Source organism: Falco peregrinus, chromosome 13 (genome assembly GCF_023634155.1).
Source record: "Falco peregrinus isolate bFalPer1 chromosome 13, bFalPer1.pri, whole genome shotgun sequence".
Classification (NCBI taxonomy): Eukaryota; Metazoa; Chordata; class Aves; order Falconiformes; family Falconidae; genus Falco; species Falco peregrinus.
The window spans coordinates 7,024,630-7,041,614 of NC_073733.1; the positions used below are offsets into that span (position 1 = coordinate 7,024,630).

A 16,985-nucleotide genomic window follows, 5' to 3' on the forward strand; every position below is an offset into this window, starting at 1 on the left:
TAGAGTATTAGATTACACGTTCTGTGCTTTAAAAATAGACGCTTTTATATGATAAGGTGTTAAAAGTCAGCTCCTAGTTCTTGCTGTAGGTTTGGTGACACAAAGCAGCTATAAACCTGGAAGACCCAGTACCCTGAGAATTGCTTCTGCCTTGTAAATTAAATCTCTATTCATTAAGAATGCTAAGTACTTCCTACGCTAGTTAAAGCCTATGTAAGATCCCACTGAGGATCTTTGTTATTAATACATTCAGGAAGAAGCTGGCCCTAGCTTTGCTATGCTGTTTTCATTTCCAGTGGCAATTTACAAAATTTCATGTACATTATGTTGCATTAGATATTTATATGCATTATTGTAAAAAAGGCTCCAGTCACTTTGCTCCTTGTTGTCCTTCACTGTGATACCGGAATGAAATGAAACATAAACAGATACGGCTGCTGAATGCAGTCTTCGTCTCTTGGCTCTTCCTCCGATGCAGCACACTATCCTGCTTTTTTTCCAGTGGAGAGAAAGTGTGGAAATGCGAGTCAGAGTTTTAAAAAGCCTACAGTGGAATTAGCCTAGATGGTAGCAGGACTGGGTCTGCGATCTGCAGCATGTCACGATGCTGATCACAGACAGGCATTAAAATACACAAAGATGGTGACATAAGCCAGCAAAGCAAGCCAGCTCCAATTTAGTTTGGCAAAGTCTTCCTTATGCATTCCATTTCCCTTTCTATTTCAGCTCTCTCATACCCATGTGTGAAGTTACATACTGTAGATGTCTGCAAATTTATTGTTAGGCGTTATGGAATTATGCCAGTTTTCTCTTCAGATTGCCTGTCCCTATCCTCATGCCCCTGTTACGCTTTCATGCAGAAAGACCAAGCCAAAACAGATGTTCTTTATTTCTCCAGGACTAGATTACCACTACCATAATACAATCATTAGAAATGGTGATTAACTGAAATCTAGGCTTTGGACATGTGCTCCGACCTACCAGGTTTGATGGATTTTCAGTCCTCACTGGCGTCCATTCATGTAGCTTATGCAGTGCCCGTTGGGCAGGAGGCTGAGCTGTGTGCCAGAGGAAGATCTCCCGCTGCCCTCTCTCTGTGCATTCTCGGTTGAATGGGTTTTCTTTGCATAGCTGATAGGTAAAGACCGTGGTTTACGCAGCAGTACTTCTACCTTTTTGTATTCAGTAAAATGTTCCAAGATTTCCAGGGCAAAAATGCTCTGTGATGCCTGTTATTGCAAATATTGCATGCAGGTTTGTTTGTGTTTTTCAACTTGTTGAGTAAAAAATGCAGTGGTTTCAGTGAAATGCCCTCTGTTTAGAGGTTATTTTCAATATATTCTGATGTATCTGAGACACATTTATACCTCATGACCTATTATCTTCACCCACCAGGAATACACAACTGATTGTTTTGTTTGTTTCTGGAAAATCAGTGTTTCAGAAGGGACGGGCCATAGACACAGGAGAAGTTGAGATTGGAGCTCAAGTTATGCAGACGATCCCCCCTGGTTTATTCTGGCGCTTTCAGATTACCATACATCACCCCATGTACCTGAAATTCAACATTTCACTGGCAAAGGATTCTCTGCTGGGAATTTATGGCAGAAGAAACATTCCACCAACGCACACTCAGGTAATTAGAAATCATACTGATTGTGTCACGCTGGCGTTTTCAAACAGCAGTGGACACGAATGTTCACAGTAACCTTTCTAGTTAGGCGGCAGGGGTGGACTGGCTGTAACCACAAAAAGCAGGCTGTTTATCCCTTCCCTTTAGCGAGGTGTAGCTGTACCCCCAAACCACGCTGTCCCAGAGGAAGGGACAGTGTCACCCCAGAAGGGTCAGCAGTTGTGACCGCTGAGAGGTGCCTGTCCAGGCGGCTGGACAGGTGGGGACTGTGCTGCTGTGTAGCTCCAGCATCTTCTTTGCAGAGGACAGTGGGATGAAATAGCGCAGATCATTTGAAAAATGTATTTATATTTTTATGACTTCATCAAAACAAACAGATCACACAGTCAGTATAAAGAATTAGAAGAAAAAAAAACCCAAACAGCCATTTCTGGTTTCTAATATGAGAGTTATTTCTGGTTACTCCTAGGGATTTTGCAGGAGAAAACCTAGCTAGGCAGTAAGAATGTGCAATATTGCTGGTCACAGTCAACCTCTTTGTTGTTGTTTTTTAAGGCTTAATATATTTGGCATATGAAGCTGTCATTTCTATGGATAATAGATTTTTCAGCTTTCTTATAACAGGATGACCCTCCGTAGAGTTTAATAAACTTATATACAGAATCATGGAAAGATTTTTTAGAAGGGACCTCTGGAGATCATCTAGTCGCATCTCAAAAATTATTTATGAGAGTTTTGACCTTAGAAATATGTGCTTTTAGCTGTCATTGACTTTAATTGAAGCTGAGTCTTCAGTTGAGCTGAAGCAAAACTTTGCTGAAAACCAGAATGCCTAGAAAAACCTAGAGAAACATACACGGTTCATGAACAAGGATTCATAGAAAGGTTTAAGTTTCTGGTGCTTTGAGTTTAACTGCCCTTAAAGTTGTTAACATCAACTTAGTTAAGTATTAAGAACTTCCATGTAAAAAAAAGATACTCACTTGCATTAATAAAATTAAACATAAATAAAAAGTGTATTTAGGTTTTGATACACAATACTGATACTAAGGGACAAGCATTTAAAAATCTGGTATAGAACAATAGGTTCTTTAATCTGTTCTTGGCACTTGAGATGAATCATTGTGTAGCGTAGGCACTACAGCTTGGCAATTTTGGAATTATTCCCATTAAGGAGATGTAGTTTGTGAAGTAAATCTGCTGTATTTAGTGCAGCAAGTCTGAATTTACCCCTATTCACACTGGTGAATACTTAGTCAGTCAGGCAATTCCTCATAAGATTGCAACTGTTTCTTCCTCTTTGAATGAGACATGCAGAGTAGATTCATAAAAATTTGCTTGCTAGGTGGTTAATTTTGGCTCGTTTGTTATTTCAGTTTGATTTTGTAAAACTGATGGATGGAAAACAGTTAATTAAACAGGAACCAAAAAACTCAGAAGAGCCTCAGCAAGCTCCCAGGAATCTGATCTTAACATCACTGCAAGAGACAGGTTTCATTGAGTATATGGATCAAGGAGCTTGGCATATGGCATTCTACAATGATGGAAAGAAAGTGGAGCAAGTGTTTGTACTAACTACAGCGATTGGTAAGAACAATTACAATAAAATTGTTATTCTGGTTATTCCATCGGAAAGCTCTGTTCAGAAAGAAATTATTGACCTTGATTCCAGCTTCTCTTAAGCATTCTCTTAAACATGTTTTATTTCAGCTTGGTTTAATTAACCTCAGTGGACCAACTTCATGTTTATGCCAATATTAGACAAATAGCAATATTTGTGTATTAAAGATGGATGCTATCAAATTAATTAAGTGTGAAGTTTGCATGTGCATTAACATTTTTATACGATAGCTTAAATGCTCGAGTAATTTCTGTTGTTATCTTGCTCAAAGTAGGAGATTATGTCTGCCCTCTCTGTTTACATGGGAATCATAAATCCTACAAAAATTATCCAGGCTTGAAGTTCTTATTTCCAGTATTCTACTCGGTTAGAAAATCTGAAAGGCAGCTTTTGTGGATTGATTTGTGACTGTTGTTTGATGTGTGGTGTTGTTTTATACAGTTATTTGAATGCACCATTTTGTTTGGAACGCAGAAGGCAAATACAGGAGACAGTGTCCTGGTGGCATATCAGATCCCTACTGCCTTTTAAAAACATATAGACAGACGTGTTTGCAACTCTAGGTGTTGTTAGTGAGCGGCGCTTACACTTAAGGTTTCTTTGGAATTTAAATTTAGGTAAAGTGTTTTATTTATGACAGTCTCTCTTTGCTGCAAGACTTTAACCACTATGCCCTTTAGTTAACCTGTTCTGCCATATGTTTAGCAAGATGTCTTTACTAGTAATGGACATGCCATCTGCTCTTCAGAACAATTGGATGCTATTTTTACTTGGTGGTAAACACCTTGCAGAGCAGGACGATATGACTCAAATACCAAGATTCTGAGGGACTTGCAGGAAAATAATTTAAAAGTTGAAATAGTATTGTAAGGACTGGTTTTGGTGTAAAGTTCATATTTGCTCTGTTCAGAAAAGTGCATCTTTTACAAGCAAGAAAAAGATGTCATTATTCAATGCCATATGAGAAAATAATATTAAAGCAATTTCTGAAGCATCTTCGCTGATGCTCTATGAAAAGCATAAGACCTGGCCAAACGCCAGTCCAGATCAGAATCCAAAGGCCTGCCCCCTTGTTTATTTCTACTATAAGACAGCACTGTTTATGTGGGAGAGTTTAACCAATATTTCATTGTTAAGTAGCATGCCTTCTCGAGGGGAAAAAAAAAAAATGCTGCGGTTTGATTCTTGTTATATTTACTGAAAAAGAAGCTGCCCGTCCCTTCTCTGGTCCATAAGCAGACCAGGCTGGGTCTTACAGAGGGGAGCAGTGAAAGCCACACAGCACAGGCAGGAATCTTATACTTAATCTCAGAAATAGCCACAAGAAGACATTTTGGGAGGAAAAGAGGGTTTATGTTGCAAGAATCTACGCTGATGCATTTGAAATTAGTATTAGCTATTGTGCTTCCACAACTTGTGTATCATCATCTTAAGCTTTTTTTTGCATAACGGTTCTTGGTTGTTTCTTGGGGGGGGTCCACCAAAAAAACCCAAAAAAGCACCACCTTGAGCCATACTTCTTACCCCAGACTGGGCTGGAGTCTTATTTGACATCTCTGACGACAAAGGAATCAACCCGGACCACAGATTGAAACCCTTGGAGTAGAGCAAGAGCTCGGATGCACCTCTGCTGTACGCTGCTGTTGGCTGTGTGAAGCAGTCATGCCCTCCTCATAAGACAGTATTTCAACTTGCTCAGTGTTAGTTATGTACAAAATTGATTTTGCTGACACCTTAGCTAAAGCTCCCATCAGACTTTCCCTTGAGGGGGGTAATTTGCATGCAAAACCTGGCGTGCCTCAGGTATTTGATTAGAATGAATAAAGGCCAACCCCAACTGGACATCGCATCAAGGGGAGGTAACTTTTCAAATCATTAATTCTTCGTTTCAGATCAATGTAGGGATCATTTACCTTGTGATTCTGGAAAACTGACAAGACAGGCAAGTGTACACATAGAGCAAGAGAAGAGTTGATAATGAACAGTAATATATAAAAATTAATAACGAGCAGCATATCTGTGAAAAAAACTTACTTCTGAAAATGAGCTTTTTGACTTTCAAACAGACATCAGTGTACAGGTTGGGGATAGCTGATGAAAAGACACATGTCAAATGCCTGTTTTTTGGTATAAACTGATAGCCCAAAAGGAATGTTTTTAAATAACAGTAGGAGTTTTCAAGAGGGAACCAATCCTTATCTGTCCAAGTGCCCATAAGTAAGATCAAAATAAACTTATTTCAGTTGTTCGTATTAGTTGTAGGATGCCCTGATAATCCATCTTCTGAGAAGTTATGTTTGAGTAAAATATGTCAGATTTGATTAGATTAAATATTCCAATACTATGCCCTTTCTTGAGAAACGTTTTTCCTCCCAAATCATTTGCCATGGACAGATACACTTCAAAAGGATTTGGATTTTCTCCTTTTCCCCCCCCAACTGTCATTATTTTGTGGGAGAGGAGCCGTGTTTCCCATCTTCCTAGAGCCAGAGGTACCTCCCCATGTCTATTAGTGAACGTGCCCACAAAACAGCCTCGGTTCCCGCTATTCCGTAGCCCCTCTCCTGTCCTGCACAGCACCTGGTGGGCTGCAGAGACCCTCAGCCCTAGTGCCGGCCTGACCAGGACCTGCTCCGTGGGGGAGCATCTTAGCCTTGGATTTGCTTCATATTCTTTACGTCAAACAGCTAACCCATTTGCAGATATGAGCTTGTCCCCAGATGTGTGAAGTTAAATGGCTTACTATCCAAAGCTGTGTGATAAAACACGAGCAAGTTTAAGATCAGAATTGAAAGTGATTTTTTTTTCTTCAAATCTAGTTCTTAGTCCTTTATTGCATTGAGTTTTATCAGTTAAAAAAGACTATTTTTTTCTTTTTCCATCTGATTGTATAGAAGTGAAAATCCTACCTTCTTCCAAGGACTTCAATTCACACGGTTCAAGTGAATGCCATAGAAGGCAATTTACTCTATAAACAGGTTTCAAACAAATTACTTCAGCAATAAAAGTGTTTAAGGTGGACATTTTTCAGCAAATACTCTGGTTCTTGTAGTGCTTTTAATGGTGGTAAATTTTACATGAACACTTACTTTAAAAGCTTTTTAGTGTAATATAAATGATGCACCTGTTATCTCAAAGCTGTCAAGACAAAATCTAATATTTGTAAGCTGCTTGAACAGGAATTTTGTTTTATGCTCCCTATGAATGAAAATGGACCTTTTACTGCTTCTGCACCTTTTTGTATGTTGAGATGTGTCCTGCAGAGTGAGGTGAAGATGCCATTCATTTCACATTCAACTGATTTGTATTTTTCTTTCTGCAAAACTCTGAATAAACAGAAATCCTGGATGACTGCTCTACTAATTGCAATGGGAATGGAGAATGTATCTCGGGGCACTGCCACTGTTTCCCGGGATTCCTTGGTCCTGATTGTGCAAAAGGTAATCTCATACTAACTGACCCACGGTGCATGACAGAGATCATCATTATGCTGTGTGACTGTTGGGCTTGCAAAGATTGGAAGTGATTAAAGGAGATTAAATTCCTTTTTCCAGCCAGATGGCAGCTACAGTACAAGCACACACGTAGGAAATTTCTATCAACCACTTCTCTCTCCCTGACTTTCAGAGTTAATAGATTCCTCCATCTCTTTTCGCATCCACTCCATGATTATAAAATGTATTTTTTAGTAAGTGTCTTAGCTTAGCAGAATGTTTTCTGTATTTGAAAGTGACAGGCAGTTTCACTTTGGAGAAAACTCTGTAAGTCCGTCAAATGCTTTTGTGGTCTTAACTTGAATAGAGTGTAGAAAAGAAACCTAAAGCAGCTTAGAGGCTGCTTTCCATTATTGGGGCAAAAAACATGCTAAAAAGATTGTAAGTGAGCTTATTTCTGATTTAGATATTTCTGTTGGTATTATCCGTCATCTGCTGCCTGTGGTGTCTGGAAGTTCTCATAGTTTTCCAGTGTTGCCTCAGATTTAGGATTGACTTTATGTTTTAAGAGCTTGATTGGCTCAGAAATGGATAGGGGATTGTAACAGTAAGCTTCCACATCGCTCATTTACGTGCATGTCAGTAACAGCTGAGACTTCAGGAATGTTAAGTCAGCTTAGAAGAAAGAAGAAAAGGGCAGTATCGTGCTTCAGTTCACAGGGAAGAAATATTCATCCTACTGAAATCGTAAGAAGGCATCACTGCAAATGTACTGCAGAGGCCAATCAAGGGGAGGGAATTCTTTTTATCTTCTAAGAAGCCCCATTTCAGGTCAAAATTAAAGGTGTACTAGGGAATGAGACTGAGGAGATGAGGACATCGTATTACTGCTGCACTGCCCTAGTTGGAAGGTTTCAGCCTGTGACAACCCGCGAATCAAACGGAGGAGGTGGGGGGCTGGAGTTGGATAAGCCATTTTACAGAACAAGAAATGCTATAAATGTTAATCTATGTAAGTATGTAAATACATTAAAAAGGTCAATCTGCCCTCTTCAGATTCCTGTCCGGTGCTGTGCAGTGGAAATGGAGAATATGAGAAAGGTCACTGTGCGTGTCGAAATGGGTGGAAAGGACCAGAGTGTGATGTTCCAGAAGAACAGTGTATTGATCCAACCTGCTTTGGCCACGGTACTTGTATCATGGGCGTCTGCATCTGTGTCCCTGGATACAAAGGAGAGATTTGTGAGGAAGGTTTGTGAAGTTTTCCTCTCTATAGTTGGGGGGTTTGATTTTTGTCTTTAATCTCCAAACCTTTTTTAAGGTAGTTAAGAACTCACATAGACCTGAGCAGCTGACTGAAGCAGTACTGTTTTGCCCAAAAGCACCTTTACTGTCTCGTAGAGAGTAATGTTAAGGTAGAAAATTATCAAAGGTAAAGGCACTCGGGACTCAGTGACAGTCATGGAAGCTGATCACACCATTTCCAAGATTCACATTTTTATTCTAAAAGAATAAAATTATTTAACATTGTGTGATAAGGCTATATAATAATTGCAGCATGGGCAGTCCTCTGAAATACTCAGTTTCTCCTTTGGTTGAGGAGAGCTCTACTTCTCGGAGGATTTCTGTTCCTTCCCTCCACTGAATCTCAGTAGCAAGAACAGAGCTGGGTGGGAGTTTTTGCCTTTCACCAAGCGATGTATTTTCAATTCTCCAAAAGTTTCCTGGAAAACATCCCAGCAAAAAGGATTCCTTTTATTTTCTTTTTTTTTTTTTTTTATGAAAGTTGTGAGACCATCTTGATCTGTTTGTCCCCCTGTTTCTTCTCTCAGGCTCCACATATTTTTTCAGGAAGGGTGGCTGGCAGCCCCAGTTCTTGCTGCCAGGAGCCTCGGTCCCTCAGCACACACTGTCAGACAGCCCGGGCAGGCTTTTTTACTTGGCCAAAAGCTGAGGGTAAGGCAGTCAGAAGATCATTTAAACAAAATATGATGTGGTAGTTCTCCAAGGCGATCAGAAGATTGTAATCTGCTTTTCCCTTTCTTCATTCTCTTACATCTTAGATTTTTTCTGCGAAGAACATACTGACAATATAAAGCCAAAGGAGCAGGAAACAGTCTGTTTACCAGAACATACTTTGTATTTCTGTTGTCGTTTGTCAATTTTACTGTGAGCCTCTGCTGAGGGTGCTAAACCAGCATCCTTTAAGGCTTGGCTACTAGAAAGTGGGGAATCCTGACAAGTAACTGTACTTATGCTCATCGTAGTACCAACGTGTCTCTGCCCGCATCTATAGAAAGAAGCAGGGTTTTTTAAGTTTGCCTCAGCATTTCTGAGATAGCTCATCAGCTTTAACTTTCTCCCTCTGTGCATAGCCTCGGAAAGCAGAACCCTTCTTCATGCTTGCCCTGATTTGGTGATGTTTCACTAGTCCCCTTAGCCTGAAGCTAGTGACAGCATACTTTGCACTTCCCGCTATATAGATTTTAGGTAATTGTTTTGAGTAGCACACGGAGGAGGTTCTTTATGTGGCTTGAATTCTCTAGTCAGAAAAATATCCAGGATGGATTTGATGGATTTGACATACCTGGTACAGTTTTTAAAGGGAGGATCAAGAGAATGCTGCTGACACACTCAGTTGCTGGTAGTTTCAGAAATGGACAAAAAAAAAAAACCCAAGAAAACCCAAATGGGAAAAAGCAAATAATGCACAGATTTACCCACTGAGGCCACAATGCTGAACAAGCCTGTAGCTGGTGAGCGGCTGCCTGTGGTCTTGGGTTGCTTTGTTTCTTGCCACAACGTGATCATGCAAAATGGCTGAAAAAAACCCAAACAATTAAGATAAATGTACTCAAACAGCTGTTGAAACTAAGAGTGTTGAAACATTGGATTTTTAAAGTAAGGGGCGTATTTAAATTTTAAAAAAGGTGGCATTATATAGAAATAGAGTGGATGAAACAAACCTGCACAACCAAGTACAGTGGGGTTTTATTGTAACAGTGTGTGTGTGTGACATGACTGTTCAGTTTACTGTATTGTACAGAGTAATTTCTGCAGCACTGGAAGCAATTCTGCCAGGAATTCAGATTACATTATTGTATGTAAATATGAGTTTAATATTGTAGCCGTATTGTTAAAATAGCAGACGTAGTAACAGATGCACTATCCAGGGAACACTAGTAGCTACATGTATTCATTGCTGTGGGGGAGTCCTTTGAATTTGTCATCAGATTATCATTACTAAAGTGGGTGATCCTTTTTAAACTGTTTATGGAGTCACTCAGTTTTAAAAGACTGGCAGAATAAAGAGCTGTTTCAGGATCGAGAGAAAATTGCTGAATGTTTTTGTCCTGCACTTAGCAAGGTATGTATTGTCCAGAAACACTGATTCCTCACTTTTGGAATTACATTGTGCTGTGCACCAGCCTGGAAGGCTGAAAAAGATACAACATAAATCTTGAAATAAGATCTTAAATTGGTGGCATAGCAGCTCAAAAGATAAAGCATCACTTCTTTATTCTTAGGTCAAAAGGTCCTATAAACTGGAGGCCGTTTATCTCCACGTCTGAAATATTTAGTCTTCCCTTACTGAAGCAGAGAGCATCTCCTCATCCCTGTAGCACAGATCTGTTTGTTACATTTACAGTGTAATTATTAGAGCAGTGCTTGGGCAGATACTTGAAAAATACATGCAAGAACTTTCCAAGTGCCTCTTTAACATTAGTCTGAAGCATGATCTAACATGAATGAGCTTTTGGCTAATTGTTTCCTATGTTCAGACCCCCCAAATCCTTTCCAGCTCCGCAGGCTTCCTGCAGCCTCCAGAGAAGGCAGGCTGTGTTCTGCTTAAATCTGTCTTCTTAAAAAAATGCTGGGGGGTTATGAAAGAATATGCTGATTATATAGGACTAACTAGCTGATTTAAATTCTTCTACAGAGCTCCTGAATTTTTCACTAGAAATAGTTTAATCCAAATTGAGAACAAATTTAGCTCTTTGTCTGTTTGCAAATTGTTCATCACTACATTATGACTTTTATGAATCTGTTCATTATCTGCAATTGCCCAGCACATACTTTTTATGAGTGTATGAGATTATTTTTTTTTTACAGCAAGCATTCAGTCAGATATTCACTGCTTGGGGTTAGTGGGTGGCCATTTTTTTTTCTATCAGATTTTCAGCTGTAGAGATAACTTTCCACAGGAAGATGAAAGAGTAAGTCTTTCTTTCCCCAGATGTAAATAAAAACACAGAGCGCAAATACCCAAATGGAAACACAATGCACAATTGTACAAGTAATTATTAATTGCTCCGGTTCTTTCCTAGCCCTGCTACTGGAGCACAGACTTCATGGACTTGGACCAATAGATCTATCTTGAGAATCTGCATTTTAAAAATAAGACAATATCCTTGACGAGCAGAATGCTGTGACCTCTAACAGTCTGCGTGCTTGCTTCTTGTGTTGGTTTGGGCTTATACTTTTACACAGCTGTTAGCATATTCTGTTTTTTCCTTGCCTTTGTTAACATTGTTTCAGTTTGGATGCTTTTTGTGCAAATAGCCAATTAATCTGAATGCCTGATGTTGTATTTCGGTAGGAAACCACTAAAAAAGTGTAAGTTTTATGCTCTAACTTGTACATTCCCTGCTTTCCAGAGGACTGCTTGGATCCGATGTGCTCTGGCCACGGAGTGTGTGTTCAAGGGGAATGTCACTGCTCCACGGGCTGGGGTGGCGTGAACTGTGAGACATCACTCCCCGTGTGCCAGGAGCAGTGCTCAGGGCACGGGACTTTCCTCCTGGACACGGGGCTCTGCAGCTGTGAACCGCAGTGGACAGGTTCAGACTGTTCAACAGGTAGGCTGGAGATTTTTTCAATAATGCCTATGTTTTCTGTTTGAGTCATGAAAGAAAGTAGTTTCTGTTACTGGGCTGGTATGAATTTAGAAAAACAAGATAGGGATGAACCAGGGATGCTGTGGCATGGCACTTAATGGGCTTGTCAGCAGCTGGCTTTCTGTTGACAAGGATAGAAAGGCTTTTTCTCTGTGACAAGTATGTTTACTGCCTACTGGCGTGACAGCGAGAGCAGTAGTCCTGCAAGAGCGCAAGTGCCTCCTGGCATGGATTGGAGTTAAGCATGACTCTCGCCTGAGATGTTGAGCACTTATCAGGCTCATGCAAGGAGGGAAGCTTGCAACTCTGAGAGAAACCGGGTGGATATAAAAAAAGTAACAGTCTCAATGCAGTTGACTGATGAGTAAGAAGGCTTTGTCAAAAAAATCTTTAAACAAAAACGACCATCCATGCTGGGATAAAAACTCTTTTCTTTCTTAGAGGACCATCAAGGTTTGAACCCATTGAATTTGATTAAGAGTTGAAATGGATTTCCTATGTGCTTTGTACATTTACGTTTCCTTTTCTTGAAATGAATGCACTGTGGACATTTTACTCTGTAATGGAGCATGTCATTACCAATGTACGTTCTACTATTTTTTTCCCCATAAAGCTCACACAACCGGAATCTCAGATGATACGTAGCACATCCCAGTACAGAATAGGTGCAAGTGACAGATTTGCTGAATACTCTGGAATGCAACCAGTGGTCCAAGTCACCAATTTTTTCTTAGAAATCATCATTCAAAAGAACACTTGGAACAGTATATATTTCCATTCAAATCTTTATATGATTAAGGTCTTTAAGTTGGGTCTCTTGAAATGTCCTTCCCCATGATAACTTTTTAAGCAACAAAATATCGACCTGCTAATAGTTTTCAGGGTTTGTTAAAACATCCTGCATTCATTCTACACTCTAGAATTAATGCATGGAATTTCAGTCTGTCACTGCCAGATGCAGTACTTGCTTTGATAAGAATTGACTTTTTATTGACTTTCAGCAAAAATCCAGCTGCCTTCATTTTTATTATGTAATTTTTAATGTGTTAACAATATTCCTTGAAGCTTAGTAACGTTGTACTTCCGTTAATGAAGCAATTAATTAGGAAAGGTGCTAGCTATGTAGTAATTTTTTACTCACAAAACATGCAAACTAACTCTGTTCTAATACAATGTTATTGTAGCTCAAAAAGATATGTTAATCTCCAATAGGTCTGTTGTGTCACCTGCATAGGGCAATTAGATATTAAGTAAGAGAACAAAGGGCTAATAAATAACTGCAGTGAAGGGGCTTTTATCTTGTGTGCTGGGATCATAGTTTTCATGTTTGTCTTGCCTCCAAAGCTGTTTAGATCAATTTTTAGAAGGAAGATAACTTTTTTTCTTACTTCATCAACCAGCAGGGAAAATACCTCTCTTCATCCCTACTGTCTTCTGAGTAGTCAGAGGATGCTTTTACAACCATGAACAGGCGTCTCTCTCTATAGCTAGATACTTCAGATCTCTCCTTGCAAATATATCTTTCTTCAGAGGTGTTAAACCAGATTCAGGATTGTTTTGGCAATGCAATGAGTGTTAGACTGAAGTATAGATGTTCATTTGCACTTGAGACTCTTTCCATAGGATCGGTGATTGCTGTGCATGCTGGAAGTAAAGCCTGAATTTAGTGAGGAAGGAAAACATCAGTTACTAAGTAAGAAAACATAATGTGAGTAATAAGGTCAGAATAAACGAGCTGTCATATGTGAATGGAAAAAATCATGAGGTTCTGTGCAATGGAGAGGATGAAAAGGGTAAACCACAGACTGCTCGTCCAGAATTAGACAAGGAAAACTTTGCAACTGATAGACGAGCAGTCTCTCAGCCTGTCTCAAACCCTTGCACTTTCCCGCCATCTCTGTACTGCATCACTGTCAGCACAGTGAAAATTTGCCTTTCTGTATCACCTTGAACACTACAGACTCCTGTCCTGATGATTACTGCATTCCCCAGCAAATTCAAAATGCTTTCAAAATAAAAGGATAAATCATTTGAAGTTTTACGGTTTTCCTAGAGAGAAAATAATATGTCTTGCTGTGCTTTATGAAGGAGAAATAGCAAAGGCTCCAGAATATTTTTGAGTACAGTATCCTGGATACACTGTCACCCGCCTGAAGAAGAATGAGCCATCTCTATACCTTCCCCTACCTGCCCATCCCTAGCTCTTCAGACACTAAGAAATTCCATTTTACAAGCAGCAGACGGGGGAAAGACAGAAGTTGGTGTGGATGTGGAGGAACAGAGATGAAGGGTGACTGTGTGACCCATGCGTATCCTGAAAGGTTGCCAGTGTTTGAAGCTCCAGCCTGAGATCTGGAATCGTTCATGGATTTTTGAGGCTGGAAAAGGCCATGGTGTTCATGCTGTTTGAGTTTCTGTAGGACATGTACAAAAAAAAAAAAAAAATAATAATCCTTCAGTTTCCGCTTGACACTTGTAATTTCTGTCCAGTTTTTAGAAATTTAACCTTCTCACAAAGACTTAAAATGAAGGGTACGTTGCCATGTCCTTAGGTAAATTGTTTCAATTATGCCTGACCCTCTCTGCTAAAAAGTGTACCTTCTACTCCCAATTTGCATAGGTGAAAAGTCTTACAGTTGTGTTCCTTTCCGTGAGGTGAAAGACTGTCAAATTCTTTGTCAAAGTCATTACATTTTTTGTCCTAAATGTTTATAAAAAGAGCCAATATTTTAAATACATTTGCTTCTCATAATGCTGCATACACACACCTCTCTCCCACCCCCCCACCCCCACCTCGCCTTCTCTTTCTCTCTCTCTCCCTTTCTCTGTCTCCACTTCTGCAAGAGGAATAAGGCCAGAAAAAAAAAAATGTATTTCTTGGGGTTTCAGGTAGGCATTTTGGGATGTATGACTGACCACATAAAGCGTGTGGTTTTCTTTTCCTATTGCTTCATAAAACAATTACATTAAGGGAACACTGAAATTCCAAGCTTCAGTATTCAAAGGTCAAAGAGAGACAAAAGAAGATACCTACATGTTAACTAACTCATCTTTCCCGTGTTTCTTATGAAACAGGTTTCATTTTTCACACTTAAAGAAATGCCATTTTGCTAAGGATGTATGGCCTGATCATTCAAGCAGTTACTTGCTCCTGTATGTACTTGCTGTCCTGCACAGTTGCTGTACTAACGACAATGTCTTTTCCTAATCTACCAGAATGTTCAGATCAGATTCTACGTGAAGTTGCATGTTGGGAGTGTTTGGATACAACAAACACTGAAGTGTGACATGATTGAATTAATTGGCTGGTAAGAAGTGCGTAGTTTAAAAAGGGTGAGATGTGTATATCGTTATATATAAATATTTGAGGGAGCACATGCACAAAAGCACGGAGTAATGGAGTGATTTGGATTTATTCCTAGTCTTCCCTGGTGTGAGGCACAATTTCTTAAGGGACTGTCAAAATGAGGAGGCCATAGCTGCGATCCACCTAAGTATTGCAGAGTCCATCTTGGAGGCTTCCATATAGGAATATGAATTCTGCATTATTCCCTTTTTTGGGTCAGCAGCTACATGTCTCAGATTGTCCACTGAGCTTTTGTAATGCTTTTTCTGAAGAACTCTTCCTTTTTCTTTAGGCTTTATGTACGTTCTTAAGGAATTACTTTATTCAGTAGAATAGAATAATTCAACAGACAACACCTGTAGTACAAGGACTGGTGCAGCTAGGGCACCCCTAGTACATGTTCAGAGTTGAGGATCAATCTTCAATGCAAAAGTAACTCCAGTGTTTCTTACGCTACAGCGGTGGGGAGCAGCTGTGTGGCACAGAATTAACTACCATATAACCAGGTCAGAGTCCATCTGACTTACTGCTCTAGTTAAACTGTCCTGCCTGACCTATCAGCTTGAGCATCTTGTATGTATGAGGATTAGCTGGTGATCGGGCGCCTTTGTACCAGCACTACAAGGCACACTGTTAACAGCTGTGAGCTGTGGAGAGCAGGTGCTTGCTGCTGAAATCATTGACTTCCTTTCCTGACCAGCTTCTAGCCAAAAGAGTGGCAATTCTGAAGAGCTTCAAGATCTTATTGTTGGCATCAGAGGCCTGAGGCGAGGATCCCCTCTCCAGTGTAGCATAGACCTGATCACTTTCTTTGCACTGCTTTGATTCCTAAAGTGTTTCCAAGACCAAAAGAAACAGCCACAGCACTGGTACAGTTCCACACTGTCCGAGCCAGTTCCATGTCCAGCAAAGTCTGCTCTGACCCATGGGCTGCCAAAACCCTATCTCCCTGCACCACCTCCAGATACTCCTTCTAGGTCTAAAGTTCTTGATGACTACTTGGCATGCTAGAAGCCCAGAAAATCCTCTTACAGAACTCCAGAACAGCTGTCAGGATATTTTTTTCATCATGTTTGACTTGGTTCTCAATAAAAGCAGCTCAATGTGGCTTGGAAGTTGTTCAGACATTTAGTATTGCTAATCCTACACTACTTGTAGGACACAACCTACACTGGCTTTTTATTCAGCTCTCTAAGATCCATCCTTTCAATATTCTTAACTGGGTATCTGTTACAGATGTATTTGGGCTCTTTCTACCCAACAATATTGAACTTCCATGAGAAGACATTTTCTTTTGTTAGCTCTGATTTCCATTTCCCTATCCCAAAGATGACATGGTTTCCATTCAGGTTTTGCCTTGCTACTTATGCGCCTGTTCGTAAAGGCTCTTCCTGCTAGCTAACGTTCAAACAGAAAGTTAATATGCTTCTGATTCTGCTGCCTTCTTTAGGCAGCAGCAAATGAATTTCACTCTGAAAATATTGACAGATCTTTAGCTACACCCATCAAAACAACACGGATCGGTATCCTTTCTGCCACCATATGTGACATCAGGAGGAAAAAATCACTTACCTTCTATCTGTACCTAATACTTGGTTTATTATATGGACAAGATCAAAGTGCTTTAATTGTTCTATTTGATTATACACTGACGTGTATTTACCATGAAGGATATGGATTAGCCTGCTTTGCCAATTTGCCAACTGGCTTCAATGCTGAAGGTCAAAAACAAGCTGTGGCGCTCGCTGCTTCAAAATTATACCGATGTCAGGTATTTGTAGAGAAGCAGCAGAGAGTTATGAGTTCTTCCAAATGCTGTACCTTGGACATAGCTGTTATAATTCCCGTTGCAAGTAGTGCTGCAGTCGTTATTCAAGTGATGTAACAGAATCTTTCATTCCTGCCGGCCTGGCTGGGCATTGCTTGCTGCCTTTACCTGTGGTGTAATCTACATTGAAATACACAGGGAGGTTCAGTGTCTTCTACAATAACTTTATTTCTTTGTTTTAGTCAGGCGCCCCTCAAACAGTCATCTGTCCCACTTGCTGTAGTC

The 16,985-nt window shown here is 40.0% G+C and overlaps 1 protein-coding gene across 2 annotated transcripts in view; it reads left to right on the forward strand.

Moving 5' to 3' along the window:
• The window catches only part of TENM1 (teneurin transmembrane protein 1), a 349,702-nt gene that overhangs the window by 208,994 nt on the left and 123,723 nt on the right, over positions 1-16,985 (forward strand). For both annotated transcript variants that reach the window (XM_055818110.1, XM_055818111.1), the window contains exons 7-11: positions 1,437-1,636; positions 3,010-3,220; positions 6,593-6,694; positions 7,745-7,939; positions 11,347-11,547. In XM_055818110.1, coding sequence (XP_055674085.1) covers positions 1,437-1,636; positions 3,010-3,220; positions 6,593-6,694; positions 7,745-7,939; positions 11,347-11,547 — 909 coding nt within the window. The remainder of the gene's footprint in view (positions 1-1,436; positions 1,637-3,009; positions 3,221-6,592; positions 6,695-7,744; positions 7,940-11,346; positions 11,548-16,985) is intronic.